Here is a 19,133-nt window from a genome sequence, read left to right as displayed (position 1 = left end):
ATCCATGACGGATGGAGGAAAGGTGGGAACGTGTTAACCTTTGCGCCCAGATGAGGAACTTGCTTGAGGGATGTTTAACTGTTTTATTTTTTTAATCTCTTGCTGTCCAGTGACATAAATCTTCAAACTTCATAATCTTTCTTGCAGTGTGACAAACATAAGAGTACAGCAATCCTCTTAAACCTTCCTATCAATATTCTGGTGGACAGTAGATCATATGTTGCGATGATCTCCACAGAAATATCATCTACTATCACACTTTATCTCAGCTTTACAGAGTTTTTAGCATCTTTCATTTAATTGGTTTTATAGCCTGCAGCTATTTTGAGCACAAAAGACTTTACTGTTTCACTGTACGCTACCTGCCCAGCACTAAACAGCACACAGAGGAAGCTGGCAACTAGCTGATAGACACAGTTAAGTAGCTAAAGAGGCAGATATTTCCTACAGGAGTTGGTAGGGTCCAAAAAAAGAGATAAAAGAGATGCATACTGGACTTACAGGGGCAAAAACACAACTTTAAATGTGCCCCGTATATGCTAATAAACAATCATGTTTTTGGCTTAAAAGGTGACAACTGTCAGTGTTGTGTTTACGGCTTGTTTCCACCACCCCCAAGAGGACCAAAAACCTATTGCAGCTTTTCAAAAAATTGCAGATTTCTCCAATCTGTATCTCAATGCGAGACACTATACAAGAAGTCTCTAACTTCAAAAAGAGTCAAAAATGGGCCAAATTTTGCTTCAAACCATCACCAGAGCTTTAATACATGATGTCAAACCATGTGAGACTGATCGTTCTGCAGGTATTGATAAATTAATCTCTGTTCTGTTTATTTAGCATCATTTCCCATTCTTGCTGTTTGTACAGTAACACCTCAACATCCGGCACATTTCTTCAGTTTCATGCAGAGACTCAGTGTCTGACTATTTTAGGCCAAATTAGCTGCGACAAAACTATTAATAATGCACCATACCGCTCAAAAAAAAATTCTCGCTCAATCTTTCTTTTCTCCCTCCGAGTATGAGTATCTGAGGGACGAACTGCATGACAGAAAAAGAGAGAGAATGTGTTTACCGATTCTCCCCTGAAGCGTGACCCCATCATCTACATTCACATAGACACCGAGATGAAAGCCCCTTGTATTCTTCCTCTGTGATCTTATCTGATTGTTCTTTATCTTTTTGTTTACCAGGAACCCAGATGAGGACGTGCATTAAATCTACTTTAAATCTCAGGCTCCTGCGTCCTGTTTTTTATGCTCGCCCTTCTTTTATTAAAAAAGAAAGAAAAAAAGAAAAAGCTCTGGTGCAAGTCACTACTTCTTTAAGACCATAAACCAATCTGTGCCAGCACACACAGAAAGTGGTTATAAAAGTCATCTGCACACACTCTAATGTGCAGTTTCTAACACACACACACACACACACGAACACACACACACGCACACACACACACACACACACACACACACACACACAGAGCGACCGAACCAATCGTTTAAGGTCTCTGAGGCCTCGATAAGCTTCTGTAAATCAGCCACCATCCGGCAGTGAGTTTTATTCCCCTCTCTCTCAGTGGATGTTGGGTTATGACCCGTAGGCAGGAGGTTATTTATTGCTTTTGTCTCGGCTTGTGTTGACTCCCAGCCACTCATCTATGGTTCTAGGCTAATAGAAAGCAGCACAGGATTGCAGATCTGCAGGAAGCCCACTAAGCTGCAGGGACTCGGCTCGATAGTCTGCTCAGAGCCTCGTCCCCCCCTTGGTTCTTAATGTCTCTCAATTCTTCGGCTTTCTTCCTCTACTTTTTCGGTAATGGCCGAATCAAAATGAAACTGAGCCGCGAGGGAACCTGAGGTGAAAGAGTCCCTATCAATAAGTGTTAGCGTGGATGTGGAAAACAGAAAGGAGGGTTAAACAGCTGAAAGACGCCCACGGACCATAAACACTTCCCAGAGGCTGCTGCCAGACTTGATAGACAGCCTGCAGCCTTTTGGGCTGCCTCTTCCTCCAGCACATAAGAAACATCTCTATTCTCAGTGATGGCTGCCTCCTTTGTAATGGAAAATTGAGGTATTATGGTGGAAAATAGCGAAAGATAAAACGAGTAAATCGTCTACGGATGAATGAAATTTAACCTTGATACTCCGTCTCCATAGCAATGCCATTTTTGATGAGCAACACCAACCACGTAATCTTAAGAAGACTGCGGTGGCTGAGAAGACTGTGAAAGATCTTTTCCTACCCTTTTCCCTGCACCTTCCTTCTTACCTTCACACAGCGGCACGAAACAACCTCAACACAGCTGTCATCCTTTAGAATGGACCGTCTAACCTGAACTGGCAACTCCAACCTCAGCAAGGTTTGAAATATAGGCCCACCTGCCATTTCTACAGCGCTGACAGCAGCTGACAGTTAAGAGGAACAGCCGCAGACTGAGAATATATGAAGGGGTCCTTGAGTAATGACAGCGCGGGTAAGATGGAGAGCTGTGATGTAATGGAGACAAGGCCGCTGACTGATACTACAAAAGAGGCCGGGTTGTCCTCCAGTTCACCACCATTCATATCCAGGATCTATGTCTGTGGGCGCTAACGGCTAATAGATGAATTCTACATCGGTGTCATCTTGTTTGCGGGGGGCAGTATATATGTGAAGGGTGTGTGTGGGAGTGTGTGTGTGTGTGTGGGTGGGTGTATTCGACCGGGGTCAAATGATGTACAAACAACCTACTCATGTCAGAATAATAGAGCGAGAAATCTCCGAAGCTTAAAACCCTTGACCTCACACAAACTGGGATTTTACAGGAAAGGTGCACGTGTTCACATGTGAGCTTTATTACATCTGCGGTAATATTTTAAGAGAATGTAACTATTAGTCTTTCTAGCAGCAGAACAGAGGCAGGTTTTTCCACCAAATTGAATCAAATCAAAGATCTCAGGTTTGGTTTATTGGTAAACTAGAACCCAGATGTCCGCCATAGGTTGCACCCTGGATCATGACACCCTGGATCGTCTAGTTGTAATATCACAAAGTGTTCTTTCATGTACATAACATCATTGTGGATTCAAGGTGAGCACAGAGAAACTTCTAAGAGATGAATGTAAAAGCAGCCTTCTAGTGTCTGCAAATGAGTCATTCTGCCCAGCGAAGCTCAAATATTACAGTCAAGAAAGAATAAGAAAAAGCTAACGTTGAGTTAAACAGAGTTACAGTCTTTTTTATGAACTGCAATTTCTCTATTTTTCAATATTGGTGTCATTTTTAGTGATGTGAAAATGTGTCATTTGCTGTCTCTAGTTTGAATATGATGCATGCAGTTGTATCACTGAGTGTCTGGATATGTGTGTCTTCATCTGCATATTGCCAGAGATGCTGCTATAAAAATTTCCCTTGAAGGATTCTGACACAATGCTTGTCTAAACAAACAACAGATGGGAGACAAGATAAAGGAAATACCTGAACAAATCTAGATGTGTCCAATACAAAACACAGGGAACAGCTTTCAGAACAATGTCGACTTTCACAAGCCTTCAGAAGACGTTTCGGAGAGTCCTTGTCTCACTAAGACACTTGATGTATACTTTTATCTAATTTGTTGCTCATGTATGAACTCCTCCAGAACAAACCTTTTTACAATTTCGGTTCCATTCCAGCAGGATAAACCGTCACCAGACGCCAGTTCACTCACGCACAGCTGATCCGCCAGGCCGCCGTAGTATGTGCGGTAGAGACGTAGACTGTTCAGGAAGTCCCTGAAAAAGCAGCAGACGCATGAAGGCACCCGTTAATCAACTTGTTCGATAAAGTGTTTTGCGTGTTAATTGCAGACTTAACTTGCTAAAAATCACAAAATCTGGCACCTTTCCTCCCACTTACCTTCTCTTGACAGCGAGCGAGTCTGCTGACACTCTGACAGCAGCTTTAAGAGGGATGGATTCTCTGCTGCTGCTGCTGCTGCTGCTGCTGCTGCTGTGCTGAATGCTGACAGACTGTGCAGGTTTCCTGCTCGGTGGGCCACACAGTTTGTGCACCTAATACGCAATGAGACAGACACAAATTGAAGTCTAAACACTGACGGAGGCAAATGCATTTTCAGAATTTGCAAATCTTGTTAAACTTTACTGGTGCATGACAAATGGGCCTTATTTTAGATGGCTGAGTGACGCATGTTTACAGTAAGGCTATTAGTGCAGCCAAGCCCATCATCTCCAATTTCTGAATGTACAGCATGTGTAGTCGATCAAGCAGCAGATACTCTAGTCGGCCACTAGATGGAGCTGTGGTGTCTCAATTACCACAGCAAAAGAACAAACATCCTGTGGCAGTTATTGCATGGCAAATGGGATCGATATAGAAAGTTACCTGTAAAAATATGTTTCTTTGAAGATCATGATGATGATGGATGGTTTTGGCCTATTCCTGTCTGATAAACCTGCTACTGTGTGTGATATGTGCAATTTATTGTAACTTAGAATTTAAATCTTTCCAGGAGTGTCTGAAATGCTTTATTCTTTATCTACCCTCCTCCCATACATGCTATCAGATTTGGAGACCAAATAAGATTTTTGCGCCTGCAGTCCTGGACAATATTACGTCATTCTTCATGATCTTAACCTGTGCTGAGAGGTGGGGTCCATTTTTCTGAGCATGTCTGACAGCATCGTGAAGCAGCGTATGAACTCCCAGCAGCACTTGCTCCAAATCCTGGGGTCCATGCATCCTTGCAGACAGGCCTTCCAGCGAGCGAACAAACTCCCTCCAGTGGGCGTCGATTTCAGCCATGCTTGCCAAACACCCCCGCATCACGTTGAGGCAGTAGCCCATGCAGGGCTTGGACTGAGTTAAACCCTGCAGAGCAAATTACTGTGGGATCAGTGCTGGTGGTTTCATTAATTCAGATCAATACACTCTCTTCAGAGACATGCATCCATACCTGGCAATGAGGACAGTAGTGCATCTTGAGCAGCGCCCGCCTGCATTCACGGCTCAGCTGTAAGTGGTCTGTGGTATTGATGACCTCGATGCCGAGGTGCAGCGCCTGAAGCAGAAGCTTCCCAGATACCCCAGAGCGTGCAATCTGATCAGCCAGGAGGCTTGGCGTCCCTCCGAACGGTCTGACATCACGGCTTACTGACCTCACACACTCCGCATAGCCCGGCAATATGTCGCTGAGGCCAGGGTTGATGAGGTGATTGTAGACTAACGGGAAGAGAGCATCGAAGAACCGCTGCACCAGTTCATCAACGTTGAGCTCGGACCCCAGCAGGAAGAGTCCGATGTCGGTGAAGAATTCCCGCACTGCGCCCATAGCTTCATCAGCCAGGTTGTGGTACGACTGCTGGAGGACAGCAAAAGTGTGATTCTCTGCCTGCCTCATCAGAACCTCAAATGTCTCTGTGGGAAGATGAAGAGAAGAATAAATAAGTACGGTAAAAGCTTATAGAGGGACTGTTCAAAACATTATCTTAAAAGTTAGGTTGCACCATCTGCTGTTTTATGGCCAAGGATGCAAAGAGAGACAAAAAAAATTCAGGAAATAATTCAGGCTTTACTTCAAAATGAACGGGGCGACACATATAGCATAGGGCCCTTATAGTGCCTCCAGTTCCATTAACCCAGAATGAGGAGAAGAAACACAGAAATGAAGAGGAAAAGTCTCCAGGGTTCCCACCAGGAGTTCCAGCTCCCCGCGTCTTTCCATAGAGCGAGGAGAGGAGATGTAGGGAAGCAATTTGTTCTCTAATCAAAAGTTGAGCTGACAAAGAAAAATGGGAAAGAAAGGGGTTACAACACAGAGTGGGCCCTGCTGTGATTCAATGTGAATAGAGCTTTGGTATGTATAGTGTTTTTATCATTGACAGAGGAGGGGAGGGGAGAGGAGGGGAGAGGAGAGGAGAGGAGAGGAGAGGAGAGGAGAGGAGAGGAGAGGAGAGGAGAGGAGAGGAGAGGAGAGGAGAGGAGAGGAGAGGAGAGGAGAGGAGAGGAGAGGAGAGGAGAGGAGAGGAGAGGAGAGGAGAGGAGAGGAGAGGAGAGGAGAGGAGAGGAGGTTAAGAGACGGAGAATAAAGGTTAAGAGCGACGAGAGGGATGGAGAATAGGAACTTTAACAAATTAACTCCTCAGAGAATACACAATTATAATAATGTCCATTCCATTTGCATACAGCACACATATATAAGTCATTGTGCCTGCCATTATACCAGCATGCATACATAAGAGACTACATGCATTACAAGGATAAGATGCTCGCTAATCACGGCCAAAAAGTAAATGTTAAGCAGCTTGTTTAAGCCGTATGGGACACAAAAGTCTTACCATTCCTGAAAATGTTTACATCGGAGGGATTCTAATGCTTAGGCCGCTGCATCAGGAGACTAAAATCATATCATGCTGATGTTCGTATATATCTGCCACAGTCAGTAATGCAGTAAAATGCTGTAAGCTGTGCGTAGCTTTGCTTGCAAGTATGTTTGTTTCTGTGTGTGTGTTTTAAGAGCAGTAGTTTGGGGGAAATGTATGGCTTATGCAGCATTAGTCACAACAGGGGAAAAAATGTCCAGGTGCACCACAGATACACTTGAGAACACAAAAAAGATCCATCAGGCACCGGTTAGTTCTGTCCAAAAATGCAGAGCGAAGTGCAATTAAAGACAGTCCTTGACATTTTGGAAATGTTTCTGCTGGAACCTGGTAACAGTTAGCTTAGCAGGAAAAGCAAAAAAAGCAACAAAAAAGTCAAATGTGATTACAAGAGCTTTTCAAAGAAAATTGTTTAATTAAATTTGCTTTAATTTTTGACTAAAAAGCAATAACTTAATATCATAATACAATTTTCGTAAACATGACATGAGAACACAACAAGGCAGCTCTGCCAGACATAAAGGAACAATCTTAGCACAGTAGAAAATGCTTCACTCGTGCAACAAGCTCCCCTTTATCCCTTTGTCTCGCTTTTTTTTCCCAGTTTTGTCTCCGCTAATACCTGAGCCATGGCCATTCTCACATCATGTGCTTGTCATGGGTTGTGAGGCAATAGTGAGGGTGAACGCCTGGAGCTGCCTAGGGGGGCTGAGAGCCTGAGAGGGGGTAACCAATGTGATGAGGGCTTAGACGGTCCAATGCTGCATAATACGCACCGATGTGGAAAGGTTGACCGAAAGCCCCCCTGGTGAGGGGAGAACAGAGAGGGGTCTGACATGCCTTACGGGCACACACCGTCTCAAGGGGCAGCATTAAACAGAGAAGTACCAGGAACTGAATCTGATCTCAGGTCTGCTGTGATCTTGCGCGGATGTGATATGTCTGACGAGATCTGAGACTGCGCTTATGTGTGAATGAGTAAACGAAAGCTGCACCTCCTACACAACAAGCACTCCGGTCAGAGAGGAGCATGAAAAACAGAGAGAGAGAGAAATGTGTGGAGAGACTGGCAGTCGTGAAAGTGTAGCGGGTACGTTTGTGCACGATAACAGAGAGACAACAGGCGCACAGACGAGCAGAGAAACAGAGAGAGACAGAAATATGTGCCTCGTGGCGTACAGTTGGAGATCGTTAAAGCCCTCAGGTGTATACAGCCGAGCAGGCAGCGTTATGAAGGGTCCCACAGGGATTACGGCGCATGCTTCAAGGAGGAGGCTTTACCATATTAGATTATGGAGTTAATGAATCCCACCTGTCAAACCACAGAATAAATACCTGTGTGCAGTAAACAAATCTGTCTTTGTTTTTTCTCTCGACATCAACGATTTTCCCGTCAGAAGCAGGTAAAGGCAAAGAAATAAGGACTTGGATAATACGCTGATCAGTAATTCTGCTGTTTAAACTAGTCTGTTGTACCAACACTAAAGTTTCCAAGTGCCCAAGCAGAGTTAATGATGTTATTTTTCACCAAAGATACAGCGTTAAGCAGTGTCTCTCACTTGGAGGCCTTGACCAGCAGCCAGGCTTCTGGGGAGGCCTGAGGATAGGAATAAGATGAGGAGAGGAAAAATAGGGGGGGAGTAATGTAGCAGAGATATGAGGAGGGTGGGAAGATGGTAGAACTTTTACATTTTTGAGACAGAAATGGCCAAAAATGCTTGTTTAAATCAGCTGTTTTGAGTGTTTTTAATGTGTTCAGTTAAAGGTGTCATAAATAAAGACAGATCTCAGTATGTTTTACAGCTTTTAATGCTACTGTTGGTTCAACTGTCAATGCTCTCAACCTTGTTTTCAGGTCAAGTACAGAGATTTTCAGCTGTGACTAATCCGCAAGCAAATGGCAAACAAAGATGGTAGAGAAGAGAAGAGAAGAGAAGAGAAGAGAAGAGAAGAGAAGAGAAGAGAAGAGAAGAGAAGAGAAGAGAAGAGAAGAGAAGAGAAGAGAAGAGAAGAGAAGAGAAGAGAAGAGAAGAGAAGAGAAGAGAAGAGAAGAGAAGAGAAGAGAAGAGAAGAGAAGAGAAGAGAAGAGAAGAGAAGAGATCTAATTTTCCAGGCACATTCGAACAAATCTTTAGAGCCTCTGGAGCTAAAGTGGATGCCACACTGTGCCTGTTTAGCCTGTGTGTGTTCTGAGTGTCAATGACCCAGCTGATAAGAGGAAGAGCAGACATGTTTGCATTTCTGGTGGTGGGAGGAACAGGAAAGAGGAGGATGATCAAAAACACTGTGTGAAGCCACTTGTTAGACTGTTAGTGAACATCTGATCTTCTTCAGTTTACTATAGCAGCTGGAAACATGGTGGGTATCACAGATATTGTGAGGTGAATGCATGCTATGTGTATTTGTGTGTAAGTGTGTGCTGATATTAGCTATTCACATATTAAACTTGACAACATTGATATAAATATGATATGTTTACATTTCCGTACACCATCTACACAATCCTCAAGTGTAAAAAACCATCTGTAGAGTGTTTAAAAACTGAGGATAAAGAGTGACACAATAGCATGAGGACAAGCTAAACAGTGAACAAAAAATAAACAAGTTAAACAAAACAATATCCATATTTAAGAGCTAAGAATCACATTAAAAGCCAGAAAACTAAAAACCAATGATGAAAGTTAAATTTCTGCAAAGACGGGCTACATAAAATTGAAAATACGATGTAATAAATTGGTTGTTGAAAGGTTCTGCATATACTTTGGCCACAGAAAAATCTGTATATGTGCTTAAATTGCAAAATCCAGGGAGTATTTTGATTGAAATGTGAAATTTTAGAGAAGAAGAAATTCTTTGAGCAATTAGCATGCATGCAAGTTTTAGAGTCAGTGTATTTCAACATATTTTATTCTCATCCTATGAACATAAGAAATTAAGGCGACCTTTGAAACACTTAATCCATCTTGTGCATCTTTTAGAGGCACTTTAAGAAGCCATTACAGCATGCCACCCATCAAACCGCCTAGCTTTCTCCCTCGCCTCCTGGCGCTGTAAAATAAATTCTGATATATGAACAATTCGTGTTTGAAAGCTGCAGTATCCCTGGCTATCATCCAGATATATTGGCTATTCTACACCAATCACAAAGCTCCTTCAGTGAAATTCCTCCATAGCTGAGCTCTTCTCCATGTCTAAAAGGCTTTTAAATTTGATCCCATTTTCTCCCTTTCTCCCATAATTGCTGCATTTCTCATTTTCTTTAATGTTGGATGATCTGGTTAACTGTGACGGGGGTAGCTAACCGAGTGATGAGCTACATTTGAGGTCAGGGCCTTTGGCAGCTGGCACCTTCTTATGCCATCCCTCTACATTTCTGTGCGTCTGATGGTTCAGGGACTAACGGGGATATTTTGACATCAACTAAACAGATGAGACATCAGATGTAGATATAAGAAACATTGCTACGGTTTCAACAAACCCAACACAAGGACTGGAAGTCATTTGAACATGTAAACTGATAAGGAGTTGCTGGATGTTACTTTTACCACCAGAGGGAGACATTTCTTATATTAATGTGCACATACTGAATCATGTTGCCTATTAAAACTGATAAAACATGCATGTTCCCAACCACAGACAAGTGTTCAACATGCATCTTCTGTCCAAACTAAAACAGCTTCAGTGGCAGATTTGCACGTATTCCCGTATACTCCCATCACCCATTGAGGTTAAAATACTGCAGAGGTTTTAACTTGTTGGTTAGATTGTCTTTTCCTATAAATATTACGTCACCCTGATTTGTTCTAGGTGTCAGCTCAGCACCTAAAAAATACAGCGCATTCAAAAATGAAATGTTATTGTATATCAAGGTCAAGATTTGGTCCTGCAGACTCCTCCTCTTGTGCTGGTAGTGAGAATAATTCACCTGTGACTTTCTGTGAGCATCAACTAAACAAGTATGTCTACCACGGTGATTAAAACACTGCAATAAATGGCCTCAGTTTTGGTTTATAGTTCACACTTGCTTTGCTCTACTATTTACAACAGCAAATCCTGAAAGTGGTGCTACAATTCATCTGTAAATATAATGGCTTTACAGGTATTTGTGCATGCAGTGCTAATGTGCTGCATCAACAAGTCTGCTCTGTTCTTTGTGTGCTTATATTTGTATTCATAGACATGTCATTGAGGAAAAAGATCAGTCAGCAGGATGAGAAATAAGATGAGCCTTTGTAGTTGAAGACCCTTTTAAAACAGACAAAAGACCAAAAGCGTCTGCTCTCTTTCTCCCACACACATACACTCAGAATAAGCAGAAGCTTGGTTGACTCAGTCAGTCTACTCTGCTGAGATAATGCCCGAAATGCACGCTGTAATGCACGAACAGAACACATCAATATCAACTCTGTTTGAAGCTTGCCGTGTTTACAGGTTTCCGGCGCTGAAATGCCACTGGCCGACCTCAGCCGAGCTGCTGAGCAACGCAAAGATGGCTTTTATTAATGCGATTCATCCTCTGTGAATGGCTGCGACCACAACAGAGGAGCCCGGTGACATCTGATAGGCTGCAGAAAAGGCCATTCTCCATCCAGAGAGGATGAGTCAGTGGCACTGTGGGTTCAGCTCATCCCAGAGCAAAAACACACACACACTGAAAGTCAATGACTTCCAGGGCGGTACAGTCGGCACAGTCAACAGAAAACTATGTCTTCATTGTGACACATTAGAGGATGAAAAAGAAGCACCCGCAGTCTTTGTTGTTCCAGGATGGAGCATGATGACAGTGTTTCTGCAGAAATGTTTGTGGTGACTAAAGAAACTAAAAGGTCAAACCTGACAGCTGTAAAAACTAAAAAGCAACCAGTAGAACCAGTGACTATTCAGTGGCATCTTCTATTCAGCGCAGAGCAAGATGCACGAAAACACCTTAATTACAGGTCTGAAATTTTACACATACTTTTCAAAATAGGTTTCCCACATAGGGTTTTGTAACATATCTCTTAGTTAACCCAGTCTAAAGTTAGTTTATCATTCACTTATTATTAAAATGTGTACATGTCTGTAAGTGCACTGCTGCATGTTTAGCTGTTCTTCTGTGCCTCAACCGAACGACTCAAGGTTACAATTTAGCTCTTTCACATAAGACAGACAAGGTGTGTAATGCTGATGATTGTTTATGATTATGTTCATCACATCTTCATTCAGAAATACCCCCTACAGTGGCAGCTACAGTACACTAGTTTTTTTTAATTCACACAAGTTTGGCCAGTATCAGTTATACCTATTACATAAAAATGGCATAATAAAAAAAATATTACAAGTAGACGGGTAGGAAGTGTATAGAAATAATAATTACCACCCTAGTATATTTATGACTACCTAAACACTGACAGTTCTTTCCATGTTTGATGATCATTTACTTTTACAAACTGTAAAATAACAATATCGGATGCTATGTGACAAATGATTTAACTCTAGGTTTCAAACTGTGACTGTGAAAATTATATTACAACCCCTACTGATCGTGTTTCCATGTAGGTATTACAAGTAAGTAATGAAGGATATCACGGCTGCATACATAAATGCATTAGTACTTGCTTTGGAGACTGTCATATGGATCCTGATGCTGCAGGCGTTCAATTAACTCAGAGGAAAGACTCCTACAAACAACTGGAAGCAACAAGATCAACTTCGGCGTACATTAACATTAAAGTAAGGTGAATGAAAGACAATTTTTGGATTTTGGCAGCAAACTGTGTCTTTTCCTCTCTGTGATGCAACATTAGTGCCAAATGGTGGAAAAATCTCAAATCACTTCAAGTACATAAATTGTGTGTGTCTTTATGTGAACGTGATGACAAGGACTTCAGATTTGTTGCTGTGTTAAAAAGGAATATGGAAAAGTTAGTAGATCCTACCTAGTCAGATTGTTGTACACAAAAGTAACCGGGATGCTCATTCACACATGAATCCAACACATTCAGTTGCTGTCAGATTAATGAAAAGGAGTGCATGTCTGAAAAGGGCTTTATACTTAGAGTTAACTAGATGAACTGATCGGACATCTAAGAACTTAACACTGCTTTCCCACAAGTTCGAACCAAATGACATTGTTCTTTATTTGAAACCATAACAGGTGACATAACAAATAAATCAGAAATTAGAGATCCATAAAAGAAAGTGTTGCCACATGTACCCCTATTTGATTATGTCAGAGTTTCTTTATTGGCCATTTCATCTGGCTAAACATCAAGAATTTACTTTTACTTTGCCTCTGTGTAAATCACATTTCCCACAAACTGTGTGCAAACTTGCTTTAGATTTACCTGGTAGTAAATCAGCTCTATTTTAATGCGTGGCCTGCCTTCCTCTCAGGCTGTAAACAGAGCACTGGTTCAGTCTCCTTAAAAAAAACGAAAGGGACTTTCAAGCTGCTGGATGTAGAACGTAAAAATAAACTTGCCTGTAATCTCTGCAAGAAGCACTGTTACACACAAACTCTACTCAATGCAGGACTGTCAGGGTTTTGATAAGAGCTTGAAATAATCTAATTTTCACATTTCTGGCATGAGAAATTTTCACAAAAGCATGTTGATTTGCGATGCAGAGGAAGGAGCTCCATTATCACACAACACAATGCAGAGCTTTTCAGGTCTGAGCTGAGGAAGCGGATGACAATCATACCTGTCTACAACTAGCAGAAGACAAGCAAGCGGGCTGTTCAGAAAGCAAATCAACGCAGATGAGTGGCGAGAACACAGATAAGAGAAATGAATATGATTTTGCATCAACAAACACAAGCGTAGCTCAGAAGACCACCCCCGAAACTGACGTGAGGCACAAAAGTGGCATTCAGAGTGCATGAGTGAGCTCTGCATACCTGATTCACAAACAAACCACCAAGTAAAGCTGGGTCTTTCATGTGTGCGTTTGTATGCGTTAGGACGTGTGGGAGCATGTTTGCCTGAGGAGGGGGGAAAAGAGATCCAAATCTGCCCATATTCTCGTAATAATCTTATCTAAATGTTTCTCTACGTAAGTTTCGGCCTTCCAAGATTGTGCCGCCTTCTTAACTTGGCAACAGCAGAACAGCAAACGCCAACATGATGACCTACTCTGACCTGCGTAGAAAAAAGGTTGCTGAGAAAAAGTCAAAAAGCCTTGAGATGTTTTCTTTTTCCTCCCGTCTTCAGTTTCAATAAAGGGGGCATTGTTTGAAACCGAAAACAGTCGCCTGCTCAGAGGTGTTGCAGAAGTTTGCTCTGGCTCAGGGTCTCTCAGAGAAGGACAGAGGGGGTGAAGTGTGATTTATTTAGGTAAAAGAGAGGAGAGGAGAGGAGAGGAGAGGAGAGGAGAGGAGAGGAGAGGAGAGGAGAGGAGAGGAGAGGAGAGGAGAGGAGAGGAGAGGAGAGGAGAGGAGAGGAGAGGAGAGGAGAGGAGAGGAGAGGAGAGGAGAGGAGAGGAGAGGAGAGGAGAGGAGAGATTAAGCCATTTTAATCTATAGACTCTGGCCCAGCTCACCATCAGCCCTTATCTCCGTCTACTTCCTCCACCACATCAATAAACCTGCCCCTCACCTCATACATTAGCACGTATTTAGCCAAAGCAAATTTGGCCCTCCTGTCATAAATTTTGACAATACCCACCTGAGCTACAACAAACAACACTTTCCTCCATCTGTGCTTCTCTGTTGGAGCCTTGTTCCTCTCCATCTCTCTCTCTGCCCTCTCGTTCCTCCAGCAGGCTTAACAGTCAATATTTGAGGATCTGTTGCAGCTCTTGAACACTTCAAAGAGCACAGAGCTCCGCTGTGAACATAGCCTTTAATATGCCGTTCAGGAAAAGAAGCAGAGAGGGTCAATAAAGTCAGGCACAAGTGCTTCTTGTGGGGAAGTGTGTGCATGTACTTGTATTGCTCATGTTGCGAGGACATAAATCTTGTTTATACAGGCACATTGAGGGGAACCTGAATCCGTTTTGGGGACCCATCACGTAAATGATTAAATTCTAGAACAAAGGCTTTATTTGAGGTCCAGGTTGGGCTAATAGCAGTTATGGCATGTTTCCAGAAAACGAATGTCAGTCAGTGTGATGTGATGGAAACATGAGTGTGTGCATGTTATGTGTAGGTCAAATGTCCTTTCATACGTGCTGCACATGTAGAAGCACACGTCAGGTTTTGCACACACACAGAGAAACTCAGACAAAAAGAGAAGGAGAGCAAGCTGCCACCGATTTAAGAGCCAGAGTGAAAATAATAATATCATAATAAAGCTTTCATTAGCTTTCAAAGGTGGCTCTGTGTGAGGCTGTTGAGGGTTTCCTGTGGCTGGCCTCAGGGAGCTGTTAGATGCCAGTGAAGGAGCCAATAGGGCTGTCATGAGCCTGAAAAGAGGGCCTAACGCACACAGCATGCCAGTGATTACTCTATTGAACTGGATAATTACATTAGATTTATAAAGAGACGATATGGAACATTAGGTTCAAGGATCCAAAAAGCTGTGTAATTTCACCCGTTGACTGACCTACAAAGAGGAGCCATTATGCAATCACTGATGAACTTCTAATTACCACCGCCACTTGACAGTGGCATGAAAAAAAAACACTTGTAAGGCCTTTGGAAGAACCCAGGTTTTTTTTTTTTTTTTTGCATTAATTAGTGTTAGAATGTGATCTGATCTTTATCCAAGTCGCAAATGGAGAGAAACACACTGTGCTTTAGGTAATAACACAGATATATGTAATCATTTGTGTTGCAGCCATTCCCAAAGCTGGAGGACAAAGTAAGGATTTAACAACAGGCTGAATCTCTTTTGGCAGCAGGAACCTCAGGCAAAGGTTTCAGGAAGCTGCAGACTAACACAACATTCAGGAGGACTTTTGGGCTACTCTTTTGCACAGAAAACCTTGATTAACTAAACTTGTACCTACTCTTGATAAGTCACAGGAAGAAGAAAATTGCACATTATTTCTAAATTAACTGAATACGGCAAAATGAATTGCAGCTAAACACAGAAATCTAGTATTTTCAGCATATTACTAAATCATTTTAACCAAGTTATTTTATCCAAAAATTATATCAGCAGACTTGGACCTGAGCAGAAAGCACTTGACCATATTCACATGATTTCCAAAAAAAGAACTATATCAACTCTTGATCCCAGTGCAAGAACCACTAAGGAATATCCATCTATTATCTATACACCGCTTAATCCTCATTAGGGTTGCACGGGGGCAGACCCAGGCCCCAATGCAAACTGAGGATTTTCTAGCTGCAAGGCAACAGTGCTACTAAGGAAATCTATTTTTTACATTTATAGATGATCCACCATGTTGGTTGTTGATGTGTTGTATAGAAACTGCTGTGTGAAAGTTTACAGTCAACTTTTTAAAATGCAGCCATACCAATGACTTCTATAAAATGGTGTGAATTAGTTTAGGCCTGACTCCAAGTAACCTTTCAGTAGACGTTAAATAATTTAGATTATGTCATCTCCATTGGATGAGTTCAACCCTTTGATGCACAACATGGGTTAAGAGATACTCATTTTCCATTGAAGATGGGTTACTTTTGACCCATGTTGTGCATCAAAGGGTTAAAGTCGTGCAAACTCCAAATGTTCTTTAAAAAAAACTCCGTTTTATACAAGTCTGAATAATGAATCCTGGAAACCTAATAATGTAGTGCTTTTCTTCTAATGAAACAAACACTGGTAATCATCCAACCAAGGAGAATTTGGACAGATAAGAGCAAATCGACCAACTAATCAACCAGCCGCCCTTGAGACTACAGTCCTAATTCTTCCTCATATAACTCAGCTCAACTGTATTGTTAGTATGTCTAGTGTAAACACTTCCTGAGGTCATTCCAGATCATTCTGCAGTAGATTTACTTCAGTGGTTATGGCCAATGTCCTGCTGCAACACCTATTTTTTTCTGAGCTTCAGCTGGCAGGAAGCCACGCTGACATTACCCTCTAAGATACCTCGATAAACTTCCCCCCTGTCCAGACTCCAAGGCAGCAAAGCAACACCAAATCACGATGCTCCCTCCGCTGTGCTTCACCGCTATGATGAGTAATGGTTGCAGATATTTTAACACTCGACATTTAATATTCAATAATTCCCTGTTGTTTCCAGTGTGTTTGACACCCACTGAGGCATTAGCCTTGCTGTGTTTCTTTTGTAAGTTTCAGTCAAATATTATGAGATCTTATACAGTTAAAGATTTTAAGCTCCAGTTATGTATTATATTACCATCCACACAATTAGGAGCAAACATGAAGACAGGAGAAGACTTGTGAAATCAATTTGCAAAACAAATTATAGTATCGTAAACATCTAAAACAGGCAAAACAGGGTGGCAGCTTGTACGATCAATTTATAAAACAGAAAAAACATGAAACACTAAAAGGGTCAATATGTAATTGAGGGACTTTTGAAAAATAGTTTTGATTGTGTTCTTTTTATTAAGTTGAGATAATCATGACAGATATTTCTTTTTTGGCAATATATCAAATTTTATATGGAAAATAACTAATTGTATCTGTGTCTGAGAAATCACTTTCAATTAAGTTCCCCATTACAAAAACACCTCTCAAGGAAGTGTGTTAATTCCAGATCACATGACCTGCTCCACATGATGTCATTTCCTCCTGAAGAAAAGACTGGCAAGACTCCAAGGCTTTCTGAGTTATTTAATATAAAGTAGTGTGTGAGTCAAGTGTGGATTTATCACATGTCAACAGGTTTACTACAATATCTTTATAAATAACTTTCTATTTCAATTTTACTCAATTGTATCTAATATTTTAGAAGAATCTTTCTGTAAAAATGCCACATTGTGTTTGGTTTTAGGTGGCCATGTTGATTTTATGCCTGAAAACAGCAAAAATGTCAACTATGTTACAAAAAGTCCTGCAATTATATATTGAGCCAAAACCATTAAAGGTAGTCAAAAGCCACTGGTAGTAAGTAATATAAATCAAAATGCATGATTATGAAAAATTTTGGGCTCAACAGTACAAACTTTTTACTATGACAGAATAAAACCAAATTAAATAATTTCTTCTTTACTTGATTTTACATACAGTTAGACTGCGAATGAACAAGCCTGAGAGCTTTTTTTTAAGTTTTCTTACACTGTGCATGAGTCATTCATAAAATGAAATACAGAATTTAATCCAAGATCAAATGCTTGTTGAAAAGACTGGAAATTTGTGATTGTAATGTTATAATAAATGAATGCATCACTGTTTCTTGTTTTCCAACTTCTCTGACAAAAAGGAATTATTATCATCATGGGGCACATGCATGTAAAAACATGTGATCATGGATGTGAAAAGATGAACAAAAACACAAGTGATTGTCCCTTTACACCTCCGTGAACCAACTAAGAAAGCGCTATTTCCAAGGGGCTAAATGGAGGAAGATTAAAATGTTTACATCAGACAGACAGTTTTATCAGCCTTACTGAAGAGACCATCAGACACTGGACTCCCAGCAGTAAAAACAACATTCATTTGTCACTCATGCCAGGATACTAATGATAAGCAGAACAATTATGCCATTATATCTGCAATGTAGGGGAGAAGGACAGGATGAGGGGAAGGAAGAGGGTAAACGGGGAGAGTGGGAGCAGACAGTAGGCCTGGTGTGTTGCTGTGTTCAGGATTTCATCGCCAAGACAACTCCAGACTAATCCCTGAAGACTCCTTCCTTACTTACTAAATACTTCCTTCCATCTGACTGACAGAAGAAGTGATTTCTGCTCCGAACAGCTACAGCGAAACAGAGAAACTAGTCTTAGGAGGCAGCAAATAACAAAATATCACAATAATGTGGTGAAAATCTTTGCAGTTTCTTCTCAGTATCAGACAAATGCTCTCGAGTACAGTCCTAATTTGTGTCTGGCTTACCCATTAAGCTAAATTATATAAAGAATTCAGCGTTTTAACAACTTCAAGAAAAAGAGCCCTTTATGGCCCATACCGGTCACTTAACATACCAGCAAATCACAGTAACATGGTTTAGGTGGACAGCCAGTGAGCTCAACCTTTGCTGTACACTGCCAACTGTTGTAAGTTATTCTAGCTGCACAGTCAGCTCTCCTGCACAAACATCACATTGGAATATTACCCTTCTGATCTTCTCCACACCACTCAACACTGTGTAAATCTCTAAAAGGTAAAAAAATAAAACTAAAAAATGACTTGTGTAAATCTGTCATAAAGAGTTCCTGTTTAGTGGCGTGTTGTATCATCTCATCTAGAAAATGGCCTTAAGACAACAGCCAGCAGCCATAAATCTCCATTTCAAACGGGCACACAGGAGACAACGTAAAGTGCTGACAAGTGTGTGTATTTTTAGGGCTCATCTCTACGCGGTTAGTGGCTGTGCTGCAGTGTGTGAGGAATATGTACGTGTGTTTGACAAAATGTGAGACAGAGAAAGTCGGCGTATTTGGGTTGGCAAGCGAGTATGACTGCTGGTGTCCACTTCCGGGATGCGGCAGCTGTCCAGGATTTTGAAGAAGTGTGTCAACTGAAATGGATCTCAGCAGCAGTCCAACTGCACACAAACACAAACACACACACACACGATGGTGAAGAGTCAGCTTTTCGTCTGACACTATAACTGCATTTCTAGTCGAGACAGGTCAAATTTATTCGCATTCAAGAGATGAACCAAAGTGTTGCACAATTAAAAGCACCGCATAAGAAGCAATAAAACACAGTGATTTGAAAGACAAAGCTAATGTAAAGATGCC

General features: G+C 41.5%; 1 protein-coding gene across 1 annotated transcript in view; it reads right to left on the bottom strand.

The window, feature by feature from the left end:
- The window catches only part of gpc5a (glypican 5a), a 142,347-nt gene that overhangs the window by 108,794 nt on the left and 14,420 nt on the right, over window positions 1–19,133 (bottom strand). The window contains exons 3-6 of the mRNA XM_023277040.3: window positions 4,939–5,399; window positions 4,620–4,853; window positions 3,882–4,036; window positions 3,632–3,757 (exon numbers count right to left, since the gene is read on the bottom strand). Of these exons, the coding sequence (XP_023132808.1) occupies window positions 3,632–3,757; window positions 3,882–4,036; window positions 4,620–4,853; window positions 4,939–5,399 (976 nt within the window). The remainder of the gene's footprint in view (window positions 1–3,631; window positions 3,758–3,881; window positions 4,037–4,619; window positions 4,854–4,938; window positions 5,400–19,133) is intronic.

Source organism: Amphiprion ocellaris, chromosome 1, assembly GCF_022539595.1.
Source record: "Amphiprion ocellaris isolate individual 3 ecotype Okinawa chromosome 1, ASM2253959v1, whole genome shotgun sequence".
In the NCBI taxonomy this organism is placed as follows: domain Eukaryota; kingdom Metazoa; phylum Chordata; class Actinopteri; family Pomacentridae; genus Amphiprion; species Amphiprion ocellaris.
This window is presented reverse-complemented; position numbering and strand designations above follow the sequence as displayed.